General features: G+C 33.2%; 13 protein-coding genes and 1 non-coding gene across 14 annotated transcripts; 6 read left to right on the forward strand and 8 right to left on the reverse strand.

The window, feature by feature from the left end:
* Positions 1-990, forward strand: VICG_01382 (uncharacterized protein; the record flags this gene model as incomplete). Its single annotated transcript, XM_007604766.1, has 1 exon — positions 1-990. A coding segment is annotated over one exon (990 nt), but the record flags the coding sequence as incomplete, so codon positions are not given.
* Positions 991-1,370: 380 nt separating this feature from the next.
* VICG_01383 (tubulin alpha chain) lies at positions 1,371-2,693 on the forward strand (the record flags this gene model as incomplete). Its single annotated transcript, XM_007604767.1, has 1 exon — positions 1,371-2,693. The coding sequence occupies one exon, from the start codon at positions 1,371-1,373 to the stop codon at positions 2,691-2,693; it is 1,323 nt and encodes a 440-aa protein (XP_007604829.1).
* A 345-nt stretch (positions 2,694-3,038) lies between these two features.
* Positions 3,039-3,110, reverse strand: VICG_02274. Its single transcript has one exon. It is a non-coding gene; the product is annotated as a tRNA-Met (tRNA).
* A 125-nt stretch (positions 3,111-3,235) lies between these two features.
* On the reverse strand, positions 3,236-3,589 carry VICG_01384 (uncharacterized protein; the record flags this gene model as incomplete). The annotated part of the gene is made up of 1 exon (XM_007604768.1): positions 3,236-3,589. The coding sequence occupies one exon, from the start codon at positions 3,587-3,589 to the stop codon at positions 3,236-3,238; it is 354 nt and encodes a 117-aa protein (XP_007604830.1).
* A 1,253-nt stretch (positions 3,590-4,842) lies between these two features.
* Positions 4,843-6,447, forward strand: VICG_01385 (uncharacterized protein; the record flags this gene model as incomplete). Its single annotated transcript, XM_007604769.1, has 1 exon — positions 4,843-6,447. One exon carries the CDS (start codon positions 4,843-4,845, stop codon positions 6,445-6,447), a length of 1,605 nt encoding a protein of 534 aa, XP_007604831.1.
* Positions 6,448-6,528: 81 nt separating this feature from the next.
* VICG_01386 (uncharacterized protein) lies at positions 6,529-7,095 on the reverse strand (the record flags this gene model as incomplete). The annotated part of the gene is made up of 1 exon (XM_007604770.1): positions 6,529-7,095. One exon carries the CDS (start codon positions 7,093-7,095, stop codon positions 6,529-6,531), a length of 567 nt encoding a protein of 188 aa, XP_007604832.1.
* Positions 7,096-7,260: 165 nt separating this feature from the next.
* On the forward strand, positions 7,261-7,623 carry VICG_01387 (uncharacterized protein; the record flags this gene model as incomplete). The annotated part of the gene is made up of 1 exon (XM_007604771.1): positions 7,261-7,623. One exon carries the CDS (start codon positions 7,261-7,263, stop codon positions 7,621-7,623), a length of 363 nt encoding a protein of 120 aa, XP_007604833.1.
* A 202-nt stretch (positions 7,624-7,825) lies between these two features.
* Positions 7,826-8,275, forward strand: VICG_01388 (uncharacterized protein; the record flags this gene model as incomplete). The annotated part of the gene is made up of 1 exon (XM_007604772.1): positions 7,826-8,275. The coding sequence occupies one exon, from the start codon at positions 7,826-7,828 to the stop codon at positions 8,273-8,275; it is 450 nt and encodes a 149-aa protein (XP_007604834.1).
* Positions 8,276-8,340: 65 nt separating this feature from the next.
* Positions 8,341-8,691, reverse strand: VICG_01389 (uncharacterized protein; the record flags this gene model as incomplete). Its single annotated transcript, XM_007604773.1, has 1 exon — positions 8,341-8,691. One exon carries the CDS (start codon positions 8,689-8,691, stop codon positions 8,341-8,343), a length of 351 nt encoding a protein of 116 aa, XP_007604835.1.
* A 246-nt stretch (positions 8,692-8,937) lies between these two features.
* On the reverse strand, positions 8,938-11,388 carry VICG_01390 (uncharacterized protein; the record flags this gene model as incomplete). The annotated part of the gene is made up of 1 exon (XM_007604774.1): positions 8,938-11,388. The coding sequence occupies one exon, from the start codon at positions 11,386-11,388 to the stop codon at positions 8,938-8,940; it is 2,451 nt and encodes an 816-aa protein (XP_007604836.1).
* A 418-nt stretch (positions 11,389-11,806) lies between these two features.
* VICG_01391 (uncharacterized protein) lies at positions 11,807-13,102 on the forward strand (the record flags this gene model as incomplete). The annotated part of the gene is made up of 1 exon (XM_007604775.1): positions 11,807-13,102. One exon carries the CDS (start codon positions 11,807-11,809, stop codon positions 13,100-13,102), a length of 1,296 nt encoding a protein of 431 aa, XP_007604837.1.
* Positions 13,103-13,249: 147 nt separating this feature from the next.
* On the reverse strand, positions 13,250-13,636 carry VICG_01392 (uncharacterized protein; the record flags this gene model as incomplete). Its single annotated transcript, XM_007604776.1, has 1 exon — positions 13,250-13,636. The coding sequence occupies one exon, from the start codon at positions 13,634-13,636 to the stop codon at positions 13,250-13,252; it is 387 nt and encodes a 128-aa protein (XP_007604838.1).
* Positions 13,637-13,932: 296 nt separating this feature from the next.
* On the reverse strand, positions 13,933-14,658 carry VICG_01393 (uncharacterized protein; the record flags this gene model as incomplete). The annotated part of the gene is made up of 1 exon (XM_007604777.1): positions 13,933-14,658. The coding sequence occupies one exon, from the start codon at positions 14,656-14,658 to the stop codon at positions 13,933-13,935; it is 726 nt and encodes a 241-aa protein (XP_007604839.1).
* A 218-nt stretch (positions 14,659-14,876) lies between these two features.
* VICG_01394 (uncharacterized protein) lies at positions 14,877-16,304 on the reverse strand (the record flags this gene model as incomplete). The annotated part of the gene is made up of 1 exon (XM_007604778.1): positions 14,877-16,304. One exon carries the CDS (start codon positions 16,302-16,304, stop codon positions 14,877-14,879), a length of 1,428 nt encoding a protein of 475 aa, XP_007604840.1.
* Between the last annotated feature and the right edge of the window lie 48 nt (positions 16,305-16,352).

A 16,352-nucleotide genomic window follows, 5' to 3' on the forward strand; every position in this document is an offset into this window, starting at 1 on the left:
ATTGTAATAGGTCCAAATGGCACAGGAAAAACCCATGCCATCATCAGTGCATTGAGTTATTTGGGATTAAAGTACAAATACGTTGAACTTTCAGAATCTAAAATAAACAAGCCACTAAACAAAGAATGTATCATTCACACAGTCTTGTACAGCTTTCAAAGCCTAGATAATATAAAGTACGATAAAAACTTGATAATTGAGACAACATTACATGGAATAGATGGGAGATTCAACAGTTGTACAGTTGTAAAATTCAATCAAAAAGTATTCAAGGAAAAACCAATACTTAGACACAAAAAATACAAAGAGAAGTATGAATATCAATTAGATATATTCAGATTTGTAGGAAGAATATTTTATAGAAAACTCAAGGTAAAAGACCTTGAAAATGATGAGCAGACAATTTATTATAATTGCTTAAAAGCGAATAAGGATAATGCGATTAGCCATATTGCAAATACTGTTGTTGATCCAAAAGAGAATTGTGAAAACAAGGAGTTATATGAAACAGTATCCAGAAAATTCATATTAGAGGAAAGTGAATCTGTCATGTCTAATGGAATGAGCATTTCCATTTCATTTGAGGAAGATGATATATTTGACAGTTCTGATGACAACAAGGCAATAGTTTATAGTAACGACCCTATTTCCATGTCAGTTATAAAATTAAAAAAACTCATTTCCACAGACTTTAAACAGTTGGAGTATAATCAAGAATGCAATTTGTCATTTGATATTAACATAATTGAAAGATTTATCTATGAAAATTTCCCATACTTTATCAAATTAAAGGATGTTTCTACGGTATATGATTGCTTGAGTCTTACAGGATTGCACAAAAGATTCTTTCTTAGTTTAATTGAATCAATTTTGAAAAGTGAACCTAATGAAAAGAACAAATTCTTTAGTTTTAAATTAAAAACACGATTGAACACAGCAGATACCACATCTATTAAAGGTATGTGGCAATATCAATTTAATCTAAATTGAAAATACATGTTCATAGACAAAGTCAATACATTGTAAATTTAGGACCAATAAACACACTTTGCACTCTTTTCAAGATATATTATATATAACAGATAATATTATTAATTTTAACTGTAAAATGAACTCAAAAATTAAATAATATTTCTTGAATGTTCTTATTTAATTTTTGAGTTCATTTTACAGTTAAAATTAAATGAATAAAGCAAAAACCCATCCTATATAGATTTAAATCACTTTTGTACCACAGAGTTAGGTCAGGTGGCATTTAATTAGGCCATATTAAATATCAATACAATATATTTTCTTATTTGATTCAAAAAACAATTAACTTTCATTACTTCCTCTTCAATTGTTTTATAAAAAATTTACTACCCTCCCTCATGAGAGAGATCATCTCCCTTCACATAGGACAAGCAGGTATTCAAATTGGAAATGCATGCTGGGAACTCTATTGTAGAGAGCATTGTATAAAACCGGATGGAACGCTAGAAGAGAATGCTATTGATGATGAATCAAGCCATTCTTTCTTTTACAGAACCTCTACGAATTCATTTGTTCCAAGAACAGTAATGGTTGATTTGGAACCAGGAGTCATAAATGAAATAAAGGTAGGGGAATATAAAAATCTATTCCATCCTCAAAATTTAATTTGCGGAAAGGAAGATGCAGCAAACAATTATGCCAGAGGACATTATACTGTGGGAAAGGAAATTCTCGAGCCTGTTATGGATGAAATACGAAGAATAGCTGGTAACTGTGATGGATTGCAAGGATTCCTAATCTTCCATTCGTTTGGGGGCGGTACGGGATCAGGATTTGGGTCACTTTTGATGGAAAATCTCGCTACTGAGTATGGAAAGAAAAGCAAGCTTGAATTCAGTATATATCCCTCACCTAAAGTTGCTACAGCAGTGGTCGAACCATATAATTCAATCCTAACTACACATACAACTCTTGAATATTCTGATTGTGCATTTTTGGTTGATAATGAAGCTATTTATGATATGTGTAAGAATTTGGGTATTGAAAGGCCAGCCTACATTGACATTAACAGAATTATTGCACAAGTGGTATCATCTATTACAGCATCATTGAGATTCCAAGGACCATTGAATGTGGATCTTACAGAGTTTCAGACTAATCTTGTTCCATATCCACGCATTCATTTCCCTCTAGTCGCGTATTCTCCAATGATATCAGCGCAGAAGGCATCTCATGAAGGGTTGAGTGTTCAAGAAATCACCAACAATTGCTTTGAACCATCAAATCAAATGGTAAAGTGTAATATTAAAAAAGGGAAATTTATTGCATGTTGTCTACTCTTCAGAGGGGATGTAAAGCCAAAAGAAGCAAACCAAGCTACTGCTAATATTAAAGCCAAGAAAGCATCCCAGTTTGTTGAATGGTGTCCTACAGGATTTAAGATTGGAATTAATGAAAAAAAGCCAGCAGTTCTACCAGGATCAGCAATGGCTGCAGTCAGCCGAGCAGTATGTGCATTATCGAACACAACTGCTATTGCAGAAGCATGGTCTCGACTTAATCACAAATTTGATTTGATGTTTGCTAAGCGTGCGTTTGTCCATTGGTATGTCGGTGAAGGTATGGAAGAAGGCGAGTTCAGTGAGGCTAGGGAAGATTTAGCAGCGCTTGAGAACGATTATCGTGATATTGAAGTAGCATGTGTAGCTGACGAAGATTAAAGATATTTGATTCAACTATTTTTAACATATTAGTTAAAGCGATACTGTAAAAATGCCAATAATTTCAATAAGGCCTTAAAAGTTTTTGCATAAATCGGTATCAGTTTTGTAGTTAAAATGTCAAGACAATATTTTATTTAAATTTGTTTTAGTCCTAACTTTATTATTGTGAATGATTGATAGGATAAACAGTTTTATGTTAAAAATTTTAATAAACAAAACTATTGCTAACGAGTATTGTTGAACTTCTTTAAACTTTGATGACAGATAAAAAATTTATGACTAAAATAAATATATGATTAATAATTTAAAGCTAGCAACAAGTTGTAGGAAAGCTGATTTATTTGCCTCCAGCGAGAGTCGAACTCGCGTCTTCAGATTATGAGACTGACGTACTAACCGTTATACGATGGTGGCTAGAAATACATTTAAAATGGAATATAAAAGAATTAATCCATAAAATATTTGAAACCAAAGCAATATGAATCAACACAACCATTTTCAGTCTAAATTATTAAATTCTGATTGATTTATTTAAAAGGTTAAACATTTGATGTTTCTTCTTGTTTTTTGGATATTTTTGACATCAAAAATGAATATGCTTTCAAACATACTTCTTTGACTTTTTTTATAATTGCATATGTCTTTTCTAAAGTTTTTTCATAGAAGGAAACAATAATAATTCTTGTATTTTCAAGTGTATTCTTCACATCTTCAGTGATGTTCTTCTTTTCACATTTCTCTTCTTCTATATTTCCATAATTGTTCTGAGAATGAGGCAAGCTTGGCTGCTCTACTGCTGAATCTTCGACATTTATTCTAATATCTTTACTGGAATCTTCGTTATTTTGAACTTCCTCGTTCCCAGTAGTATCTATATTTTTGTTTTCAGACATAGGAAGAGTGAAATTCAAAAATTTTAACAGAATAAAGTAAAATTAATAAAAGATTAATATAAAGCAACATCAATAGCATAATATTTGAAAAATATGGCAACAAAGCTTAAAGTTTAATTATATCAAATATGAATATTTACACTGGATCATTGATGACTTTCAGTTATTGAAAAGAATGTGTTAGTAAAGCTCACTGCAAGATGAGTATTATTTGCTTAAAAACTGTAATGAAGCTGTCAAACACTTCAATTTAGCATAGACCATTTTATATGGTTTTGTATAGCAAGTAACTATTGTAAAGATGGGTATTATTTAAAAAGGAATGTCTTATTTGTACTGATAAAGATTCAAGTACATAGTTTAAAGTCTAATCAATTCAAGAAACGCTTATCCTGCAAAATAATTTATTCAAAAAGGCATGAGTCTTTTCTGCATTCATGTCAAAAAGTCTGAATTCACTTAGACTAACTAACTTTTGTGTTATTTAACTACCAATTTATTTAGAATTATCAATTTACTTGGATTTATTGAATGGCACCGTTTGAAATATTTAAATCTACAGGAATTCAATTAATTGTTAATAGATTAATGTTAAATCTAACAAATACATCTGCAATTAAAACTTAAAGTCAAAAGTAATTAGTGATTTAGCTCAGAAATAGCATAAAACAAAAGTAACAATACACACAAATAAAGGGAATACTCCTTACTTTCTGGTACTTATACAATATGCAGTCATTTGGCTACTTTACAACTCCACTGTTTTAGTAGAGATTGATAATAACTAGTACAGTAAGCTATTGTAAAACAACAAGCACTTTCTCATAATAATTCTTATACTTTCATCTACCCGATGATTGACACTATCACTTGGAATAAGCTCACAACAAACTAACCAATAAACAAGATCTAGTCGGATGTTGGTGTATGTTTACGAGCTACTCCACACAGGTACAGAGTATTGCTAAGTACTGCACACAATCACCATTCCAGTTACAAACTAGACTCTTCAATCTTGCAGATTGTCCACTAGCAATAGCTTATGCTATTCCCATTATCTACTTGTGTTGTGTGTTTATTCCTAATGTAAATTTGTATTTACAAATGGCTCTTTATAGTTTTAGCCTGTGCCAGAGCAGTACTAAAAATTACAACTGTAAGCATTGTCTCACTTTTTATATTCTTTCAATTACAAAGATATTCGAAACAACACTGTTTCAAATAAACATAAAGTGAAATAAACAAACAAAGCCATGAAATGGACCAAGTATTTAATTATTATAGGTTGTGTTTTCAAAAACAGCAATCAAAGCGTGCTCAAAAACCCTCCAAACTTAAATAGCATCGCAGAAACTGAGCCAAAAAATCAAGTTTTAGAAGTAGTCATTAAAAATAAAGAATGCACGGACAAGACCGAAGGTAGACTTGAAAGCAGTAATGTAAAAGAATGTTCTAAGTCTGAAAATAATACTTTGAAGGCCAGGATCCAAAATATCAAACTGAATCCGACCAAGGACGATTATTTTAACACCCAAGAAAAATGCTATGTTGTCAACACCACATTCGTGCCTGTTTCTGATATTGAAAAACTAGTTGAGGAATTCCAAAAACACCAAAAAGCTGTTAGATTTATTTACAAAAGGAATATTCTGGGATTTTCGTTCTGTGCCCCATACAATATTGTATCAAAAATAGTAGAATCAATTACTGGAAAATACTCGCTTGTAAATATTGAAGAAGACAAGATATTCAAATTGGCCTACACCGAACAGTACAGCCAAAAGTCACAACAAAACGTACAGAAAATGCTCATCAATTCAACATTTGAAGAGAAAATTGTCATTTCATCCACAAACAACAATGCCAACGAAGCCATAAAACAGGACAGAAAAATCGTTCAATCACACTTGCCCCTTCATTTCTTTAGAATGATGAACACAGGAAACCTAATATTTAATAACTATTTTCTAGATAACATCATATTTAGACTTTTGGGAATCAACAAACTTATCAAATATTTTTATAAGTACGAATATTCATATGATGGGAAAGGCATACAAGTAAAAGTAATCGGTACACCAAAATGCAATAGCAATAGAATAGTCAATGAAGCACTATTAAATAATATAGAATACTCCCTTTCAAAAGGTTCTAAGGTAGAATTTATTGAAACAGTAAGTTGTGATAGAACAATCAAACTGTCAAAATTACTCCATGTTTTGGAACAAATAAGCAATGCCAATATATTGGTCATTCCTCTGTATGGACCATATTCAGAAGCCTTGGATGCTGCTCTTAAAAGAATATCGCGAAGAATGACTGTAATCACAGCTGCAGGAGATGATGGCGAAGAAGGATGCAATTACAGTCCAAATGGAAAATATATCATAAAAGTAGGTTCTGCAACTAAGCACGGACAAATCAGCGAATTTTCAAATAGGGGTAATTGTGTGAATTTGTACTCATTGGGTGAAGACATTTTAGATAAGAGTGGAACTAGCTACAGTGCCGCATTTATTGCGGGTGCAGTTGCTATTTATAAGGAAAAGAACCCTGATGCCACACATCATGACATACTAAGATTTCTTTTTTATAGTTCTGTTAGAAATGAATATAATCAGCCAATATTCAAAATACCGTATTTATCAACTGATGAGTCTGAAAAGATGAAAAGGCCCGTTTATTATTCTTTGTATGAAGTTATGTTTTACAATCTTCTAATAGCACTATTTGTGATGGTTTTAATATGCTTAACGGTATATTTGATCAAGAGAATCAGAGAAAGAAATGCTGATAGAAGTTATTTTGCAAGGAGTTTAAGGCAAAGGGCCAGCCCACTTGAAAGTACCAGAAGATAATATTGTAGATCATAAGCTGTATTAAAGATGCTTGAATATTCCCAACATCGAACTAACTAACTTCATAGACTGAATTATCAACTAGTCTTCAAAATGTAAGCCTAAGTCATCAATGTAAAATCTTTTATGTATATTTGTATTTCCTGTTACCAGGCCAACCCATCTTTGGTTGTATATTCTAGAAACAAGATACCTTGCATTAATCATGTATTCCCAAGGCAATCCAAAGTAGTTATTAGCAATTCTAACACCATCAACTTCCCACTTGCCATAGCTGTTGTTTATTATAATTATACTTACATTCTTAGCAAAGTAAAGATACTTCAATATTTTGACTATCCGGAAGATTTCATTCGAGTGTTTTCTAGGCTTCTCAATAATGTAAAGATAGTCTTCCAGTCCATCTAAGATTATTTTCTCTATTTTCTGGGCATTAACTATTCTTTTTAGATCCTTAGCTATGAATACTTTGAGTCCAAGGAAAGAATCGATCCGTTCAATTATGAAGTGTTCTGGAAACCAGCCCTTCTTCGATATTCTTGAACAAATATACAATGTCTTTAGCTCTTTTTTAATGTAAATAGCCAATGCGGTCTTACCTACAGCAGAATCTCCTACAATTTCAATAATACCTTTCACTTCTAGCATTAACTGAGGGATAGGAAAAGAAGATTTCTTTGCTATTTTTAAAAAATACTAAAAGGCTGGTTTAAACTGAATTTGAAGATCAATGCGACTGCACTGCCAAGAACTCGCCCTCTCCACAAATTCTAGCATTCCATTTCGATTCAAAAATATTCTAGCCCTTATTTAATGCCTTTCAAAACTGCAATCTCAGATTTATACCAAACAGTCATACAAGAAACAACAACATCCTTCATTTTTGGAACCACAGCGGCTATTGCAAAAGAACTCTTCAACAATGATAAGAACTTTATCTCCAAAAATGTCCTTGCATTGAGAAAAGGAGTGGAGCATGCCGAACATGCAATGCTGTACAATGCTATGCTATTTGTAACGAGACTGATGAGACTAAAAAGGAGCATATCACATCTAATCTGTATAATGATATGCTCCTTTGTTTCTGGACAGAAGAATGGCAATTTATTTGCACTTAAGAGTGCTGTTTTCAGCCTAATTTCTAATATGCTATCATCGTTGATAATGTTTGAATGATGTTTTGTAAAATAATGCTGTAAATTTAGTCAGCTTGGAGTGAATTTATGCCATTAAGTTCAAGCATAAAAGATCGTATTAAAAATGAATTAAACTGGTTAATATAAAATTTTGAAGTTTAGGAATTGCAATAAAGCATAGTTTGTTTGTTATTGCCTGTTTTAAGTACTAATTTCACCAATTTTTGTTTACTAGTAAATAAATGGAGGGTCTTCCGTATCTATTGGGATCTTTAAGTGTTATGCTTGTTCTGGGGTTGTGTGCTTGTGGTTCATGCAATGGAATGATGAAGTGTGGAACATCATCAACTATCCATTCACAAATAAGCACCGTTCTTACTTACTCATATGTATCAATGATTATCATCTCCACCAGCTTCTTCTATGGATTTATACTTTCAATCATCATCATCAACAAGCTAGGCCCAAACTATACTCTTCATACTGGCATTCTACACCTAACATCAGGCATCATCTTTGGTGTAATCGGAGTCAATTCTGGAGTGTCAATGGGAAATATTTCATCACATGGATTTAAAAGGATAGCCCAAAATGAAAAATTTTATACATCATTTATGATTTCACTGGCGTCGGTTGAGGTAACACTCGTTATAGGATTTTTATGCAGTTTACTGATCATATATAAAGTATAATACAGTTCAATAGAGAATATTCGAGCTAGTATTTAATTAAAATACAATATTAATATACACTGCTTTTATTTATAAAGAAATTCAATAAAAGTATCAACTAAAATGCTGCCATCCTCATCCGTCGGTATTATTCTCAATGCATCAGTCATTTGACCTTCTGCAAAGTTCAAATCTCCCATTTTTAAGAACTTCCTTAGATTTTCATTTGACATCCTACTTTTGTATACTTTTTTTAACTCACCTTTTAAGAATTCCTTGCTAACACAGTCCTTCCTTTCAATAGCTTTCTGAAAGTCCTCCTTTGTAATTATTTCATCCTCCTTTAGTGTGTCCAATGCATATCCAGCCTGTCGGAATCTTGAAATGCAATCTCCTTTGGCTGTCTTAAATATCTCGAATTGGTCCTGTGCTTCCATGGGTAGTAATCAAAACAAGTGTGAAACTAGCAATAAAGTGCAAGAAAAATAAGCAATAAGCAGAGACATTTAAAACTAGCAAGCAGACAGTTAGAATATTCTACAAGCAGCCATTTCTATCATGCTCCTCCATCTCAAACCTTGATCTTCACATTAACTGGTAAAATATGTCATGCATCTCTTCAATTAATCACTTTTATTTAAGCTTATACAATATCAATATGTCTTTATTATTAATTCCGTTTTTTAATCTTGAGCTAATTTTTTGAGGAAATCTTCAAGTTTTTTAATAAATCTATCGTCTGTCTCTCCAAAATATCCTTGCACTTGCTTGTAAATATTGATAAGCTCATCAAAACCATTGCACATCTTGGCATATTCTTCCATTCTACTTTTGCTTACGAACTCACCGTATAAGCTTTTGATTTCATCAATTTCATGGATCAAACTTTCAATGGAAATTTCAGAATTAATTATTGAAATTTGATCCATCGATTCCATTCCAGTCAATTCAAGTATAAGTTTTGGTACATTCACCTTTTTCTTGATTAATTTCAATATTTCTTTATTGTCAAAAGCCTGCAAGGAATCAAGTGAAAAACTCTCCGCATTACCGTTGAAAGAGTTGGAATTAAGAACATTCCCAATGACAAGCAAAATTCCAAATAAATTCAGCAACTCCGTGCTTTCAACAATTCTCATAAATGAAATTGACATGTTTTTGATAATTTCTGGGTATTTTCTAGTTTTGAGAGCAAAGTTGAACCTTAGAGAAAGTAAAGAAGAACGAAACCGACTCAGATTAGGCAACTCTTTGAAAAGAAGCTCTGCCCTTCCCATTTCCTTTATCGAAGAACAAATCAATTCGTACTCCTCCTGTGTTGGAAAGTATAAAATCAACTGCCTCACAACATTCTCATTTTCATATTCGCCCTGTAATATTTGTCTTATAAGTTCAGAATTTGACAGTTTGACTCTTCCTAATGCTATATTTAGAGCATAGCTCTTCTTTGGATCGATTAAATATTCAGTTGGCTTTTGAATTTCCTGTACAATTTTCTCTTTCTTTTCTTGTTTGTATTCGAATTCATCAAATTCAGAAGTTTGAAATACTTTTTCGAATCTTTCATAGTTTATCTTTGAAAATATAAGGCACTGCGCCTTGGTTGATTTTTTCCATTTTAAGCCCATATAAGATTTATCGGTTGTTAAGAGTGTGCTGATAGGCTTTGACTTTACACCAAATCTTACACCAATCTTAGGCTTTATTTCTGCAGAACTATTTACAACGGATGAGCTGGCAGTGACAGGCTTTTGCTCTCCTTTAGAAATTATTGGGAATGCATTTTGAGTCTTGGCGTTGTCAGATGGCCTTGATTTTAATTTTCCAAATATTCCAATGGTTTTAAGGCCTCCAGTATTCTTCAGTGTAGAGCCAGGTGTTTTTATGTCCACTTCACCGTTACTTGTTCTATTAGGTAGTTGTACACTTTCAGATTGATCCACACAGCTCACCAATCCCATTCTAATCTTCCTTACTTCTTTTGGTTTACTGGACGACTTTTCCAGAGAAATCATCTTATGTTTGAGTGATAAATTTTCAAGTTTTAAACTTTCTATCTCTTTTTTCAAAATATTTACAATATCACTAGTTTTTTCATCACTAATGTTGTACGAACCGAGTTGGCTTTTAATATCTAAATTATCAGTTGACTTCTGATTGATAGGTTTCAAAAGTAACTTTTCATCAACAAGTGTGACAATATTGTTTGCAGTCTCAGCATTTCCGCTAGTCACAGGAGTGCACCTTGGATCTTTGTCTTTATGGCTGCTTGATATGAAGTTGACTACACCATCTGACTTTGCTGGAACGGCAGCCTTTTTATTATTTATGCTCTCTGATCTATCGTTATCTGGCACATACAGCCCAACCTTAAAGCTATTGGATGCTGCTTGTACAAATAAAGCGTCATATATACCGTTATTTACAAACTTACTTTTGTTTTTCTGTAGTACTTCGGTACTTAGTATTTTGTCGATGTGAAAACTCCCATTCAGAAGGAAATTCAGCTCATTTTTTATTATGGATAGTTCGAGGATATCGCCAACCACCCTCATCAGGAATGTTGAACAGTAGCAGCTTGGAGAATGCACACTCAAATCGTTTTCTTGATCTTTGATTGACGTGTAGTGAACTGATGTCAAAAGTGCAGATCTATCGATATTCGAGTTTATAAAAGTAAATATTAAATGCTTGCTTATCAAAGTATATTTTTTCAGGATTTTAAATAGAAAATGAGAACACAAAGCCTTTTCTTTCTGGATGAAAACTATGAATTCTACTAGGTTATTCAGAAATTCTGTGCTGTTTGAATTTAAACTGCATTCCAGGACAGAAACCCCATGGTTTTTCATAAAGCATTTCCAAAGCTCTTCGCAGGAGATGTCGTTCAGCTGTATCATCGATTCCATAGTAAATCTTAGAAAAAGTAGATTTAATAGACTGTTTCTACACTTGAGTTCTTCAAGACACTCACTGATTTTAGCCTTTCTTTCGGAAAAACTGTACGCAGAAGCAATAGTCTGTACTTTTTTGGGAATGTCAAATGTCTTTACATAATTTATGGATTCTGCCTCAGAGTAGCCGAGAGATTGAATGACTTTTGTAAATTGTGTATTGATTGTGTCATTCTCCATACTTAAGGGAGTCAAAAATAAAAAGAAACAAATAGTAAAGATAAATGAATAGTATAACGACTGTATTTTATACAAAAATGTAAATACGACATACTATTAAAAAGCTTATTTAGCTATGGAAACTGCCAGCTTCACAAAGTAATTCCTAAACAGAGATGTTCAAAGCACATCTGTGCTCAAGTGATTTGCAGACGTCAACCCCATCATTTAGACACACATTGTATTCACTGACATGCCTGGAACTCAAGTGTGATTTTTACAGTTATACGCGATCACAGACCAAATCAAAATACATGCGCCGCTTTTGTCTTTTCAAACTAATTTGTTCACAGTTCTGATCTTTAAACAAATGTTTCAAATTATTATTTGATTGTCAAATATTAAAAATGTAAAATCATAAAAGCATCGTTTTCGAACAATGTCTCTGCTCTTTCCAGTCGTACTCCTTGTTTTATGGACAGCTAACTGTATTAATATCGGAATTTTTGATGCAGGTTCAACTGGCACAAGATTAAAGATTTATCAATTTGATGGAAATACACTTACCTCACAGCTAACATTCAAGCACCACGAACTAAATAAAAATATACCAAAGAAAGGTATTCACGAGCAGAGTAATAGTGAAATAGAATCGACAATCGATGAGCTAGTTCGCAAAGCCATCGAAATACAGCCAGACATGCTCTTAGCATTCTATGGAACTGCAGGGATGAGATCTGTGCCTGCAAATATCCAGAATAGCATCCTTGATAGGGTTAGAGACTGTTTAAAGAAGTATAATCTTTTCGATGTAAAGGTATTGGAAGGGAATGAAGAAGCCCTGTATTCACTCAAGTCCTTTGAGCATTATTTACCCTGGGAAGATGACTTTAGTATTGTGGACATGGGTGGAAGATCGGTACAGATAATTCATAAGAGAGGATCGTTGATAAGGGTAAATTCATTGGAAATGGGCATTATAAATAGTACTTGTAAGCAACAGAACAATAAAGTGAAGAGTATAATCGACGGTCTGTTAAAAGGTAGATCCGATAATTTATTGACTGAAGTAGAGAGCAGTAATCAACATTCAGGTAAAAGACTAAATAGCGAGATCCTCATTAAAGGAACGGACTGTAGAGAAATCAAAGAAAAGGGCATAAAAGTGTATGAGTGTGAAGAAAAGTCTATTTTTAATAGCTTTATTGACAGAAAGAATGCAAAAGTTAAGTCTAACGAGAGTACAGCCAATAAAATTGATAACTTTCACCATTTCAGAATTATAACCAAGTTTAATAATAAAGACCAGATTAACAACAAATCATTTCTTGCAAGCTCAGATTTGACCAAAAGCCAAGACAACTCAAATATAGAGTGCATTGACAGTTTCTTTGACATGAGCCATTTGGAAAAGCAAAGTCCAACAAAAAAGGTGTTTTTGCTGTCCTTTTATGAAGAAATATTAACATCGACCAAAAATATCACACTCAAAAGGCTGTTTGAAAATTACAACAGTTTTTGTTCAAAAAACTCTGATGAAAAATGCACAAAACTGTACTACTCACTTAAATTTTTGGAAAAGCTAGGAATAAATGAGAGTGTTGAGTTAATATTGGTTAATAAACTGTATAATATTGACATTTCATGGTCACTCGGAATAGCCCTTGAAATTAAACGGATGAATGAAGATGCATTGAGCAACAATGGAGTAGATAGACTAAAATTAAATACATAAAATAAAGTTGTGTATTTTCAATTGCCAGTGAGCTCAGTTTATTTCTATTAAAGCATACTCGACGTGGTTGGGTTTTCATGATCTTGATTTGATTGTCCGTTGTCTTTGATTGCATTAGACGATATAATCGATCTGGTTGATTGCCTTTTATTTTGAGTAGAGGAATCTTAGAATGAGAGCATAGAATGCAAGATGCATTCCCAGTGACGTCAGAATGAACCCCATTCTATTTTTTATTGGCTCGTCTTCCTTATACTTAACAGATGCCCTTGAAAGATAGTCTGAAATAAGGCCCTGAATTACCATTACTATGGTGCAGACACTAAAAGGGTCTTTGCTGCTTTTGAGATAGGCTAGAAATAGACTCAAAGGAAGATGCACAGAGCTTAGAAGACTCATGTACACGTAGGACAGCTTTATTTTTCCATCTTTTAGAAAAAGTGAATAGACAAGTGATATGGCCACTGAAAATAAAATGACAAACACGAAAAAAAATGACTTGACAAATATGGTGGAGAATATGTCATAAACCATTTCAAAAGACATTAAAATTAATCATTTTCGCAATTAAGAAGCAAATAAAGTTGAATATTGCAAGGATTACGGACAGGAAAATTATATTGAGGATTGACGTCTTGAGTTCGTCGGAATGGACAGGCGAAAATAAAAGGTAAGATTGTATATGTGAACTGATAGTTGACAGGGAAAATGAAAAGATGGAGTATTCCAAGGGATTCATAATTCAAATGTATTGTTGATATTTAAGGAGTGTTTAAAACCTGAAACTTCATGAAACATTTGACAGGTGGACAAACAGTTTATTTAAATGTCTATCTAAGACATTCCAGCACTTTTGCATGATTTTTTAACACACTCCCTGAAATTTCTAACTTTACACACTTGAATTTTTGCTGTTCAAACGTGAAAATTGCAACGTCTCTCGTGCAGTTCAAAAGAATCTCTTCCGACTCCTCAGATGCTGGATTGTCGATAAAAACAGCCTTTACTCTATCCCAGTCTTCTTTTTTAAAATTATCAATATTTTTAATGATAGTGAATAGGTTTCCACCAACATAGATCTTCCTTTTATCCTGCGATAGAGGATTGGCAGTTGAGGACTCAAATACTCCATCAGTAAGGAGCTTCTCAACATTGTCAATATGTATTTTAGAAACAAGACTGCTAGGAACAATTATTAAATCTCTTGATTTGATACTCGGCACATCATATTTTTTATCACTTTCGTATTTTGGACTAATAAAAAATCCTTTAACGGCAACGGGCACAAAGCTTTGTATTTCAGCCAAAATGGATGCTTTATCTATATGAGAAACCGAGGGTATTCCATTTTCCTTACACAAGCTCATGTATTCTTTTAGAGATTTCTTTGAATTTAGCAAAAAGAACAATACTGATTTAAGGGTATAGTCCTTGATCTTCTTTGTGGGAAACTCTACAATTTGATTCGCATCGTAGTGCTTTCCCTGCACCGAGACGGTGTTTTCATTGACTGTACATGCTTCAAGATTTCCATGTGCTTTTTTCAATACATCCATGGAAGGATAAAAGTTTACAATAAAAATAGGCAGTAAAAGTATTACTTGAATGCGCCTGGCTAACTGCCTTAATGATGAATGCCCAAGAAATATTCATGCTGTATTTAGCACAAGACTCACGCCTGTCTCTGCTTTCAACGCCAAGCAGATTGTAAAATTTCTGGGAGTGTTGTTGCAGAGCTTATTGCTTTGCAATGCTATTTCCAACAGCATTGATTTTATCCTTTGGCATAGTTGAAAAATTTACTGCTATTCAACACCTCATTGCTTATCACTATAACTTCTATTTTGTGTTCACTTGCAAACTCACAAATCTCCCTGTGCTCTCTTAATGTCACACCTCCCTCAATATAAATGATTATCGGTGTGATGTCTTCAACATTGCCAAATCTAACGAACGAATTGTCTTTCAGTTTATTAAACACCAGATGCTTAACCACTCTTTTCAAGGGCGAAATGTATCCCAGCTTAATATCCACCCCAGTATTAAAGCCATTTTTATAGCAGTAATTTAAGGGCCGATGGCTTTCGTAGAATTTTAAAAGGTCGGCGCGGAATTTGGGAAATGCCCTGCTACTTTCTTCCCAGTTTTTGACATACTTCAAAAAGTATATCAGTAACACCTTCAAAGCATTTGAATTGCCAAGATTTTCTATGGCTCTAGCAATACTAATGTCCTTGTTTACCAATACTTCATTTTCAATCTCGCTGATCTGTTGAATTCCAACGGCCTCATTGATAATCCTATTGTAGATGCTTAGATGTACTTCTGCAATAGTTTTCTGTGTGACCATTTCTTGGATTTCCTCAAAATCATCAATACTGAGCTTATTTTTCTCAACTTCTTTGATAAAAATCTTTATTTGCTCACCCACCTCAGCAATTTGCTTAAATTTGTTGATATTAAAAAATGCATCGTTTAATAGGTAGTCTCTATTGTTTACCTTAACAATAGAGTTTTCAAGATCGAAATGCTCATTTATCATAGAAAAGTAGTGCCAGTCATATAAAAGAGGTGTAATTAAGTCGAAGTTTCTCTTTAGAAGAACCAATGTGCCTCTTTTCTGAAAGTTAAACTGAGCAATCTTATTGCACAAGTCCCTTCCCAAGTTGACCATGCTTTCATTCATGTCAATGTTCTCTTTGCTACTACTTTCATTTAATGCCAAGATAGAAGGCGACATTTCTAACGATAGTAAAAGGGAAAATAGGGCATCAAAGTTTCTCTTATACATAAGCGAGTTTGTAGTGTACAAATTTAGAGACTGTCTGTATAGATCTAGATTAATTTCATGAACTTCTGATATTACTGAATGGATATCAGTGTTGGCCATTATTTCAAGAACAAAGGGGTCTATCTGTGTGGTAAATAGAATGATATAGTTACCATAAAAAGGACAAACAATCTCTTCAAGAAGTACTTTGAGATTGCAGGGCCTTACGATTACTATGCAACACATTCCATCGACTTTAGTCCTGTTTTTGTTTGTGAGATAGTCAAAATAAAAGAACCCGTTATCTCTGAAAACAGACAGGGGAATCAAGTTGCTTATCATCTGTTTAGATTCGGAATCAAACAGACAAGCTTTAATTCCCGTGCCTCGTTTTAGGATAAATTCAATTTGAGGATAAAAAAGAGATTCCATTGTTATTGATTATAAAATAAATCAAATATACGACCTGAAACATCACAA

Source organism: Vittaforma corneae (genome assembly GCF_000231115.1).
Source record: "Vittaforma corneae ATCC 50505 unplaced genomic scaffold supercont1.13, whole genome shotgun sequence".
Taxonomy (NCBI): Eukaryota; Fungi; Microsporidia; family Nosematidae; genus Vittaforma; species Vittaforma corneae.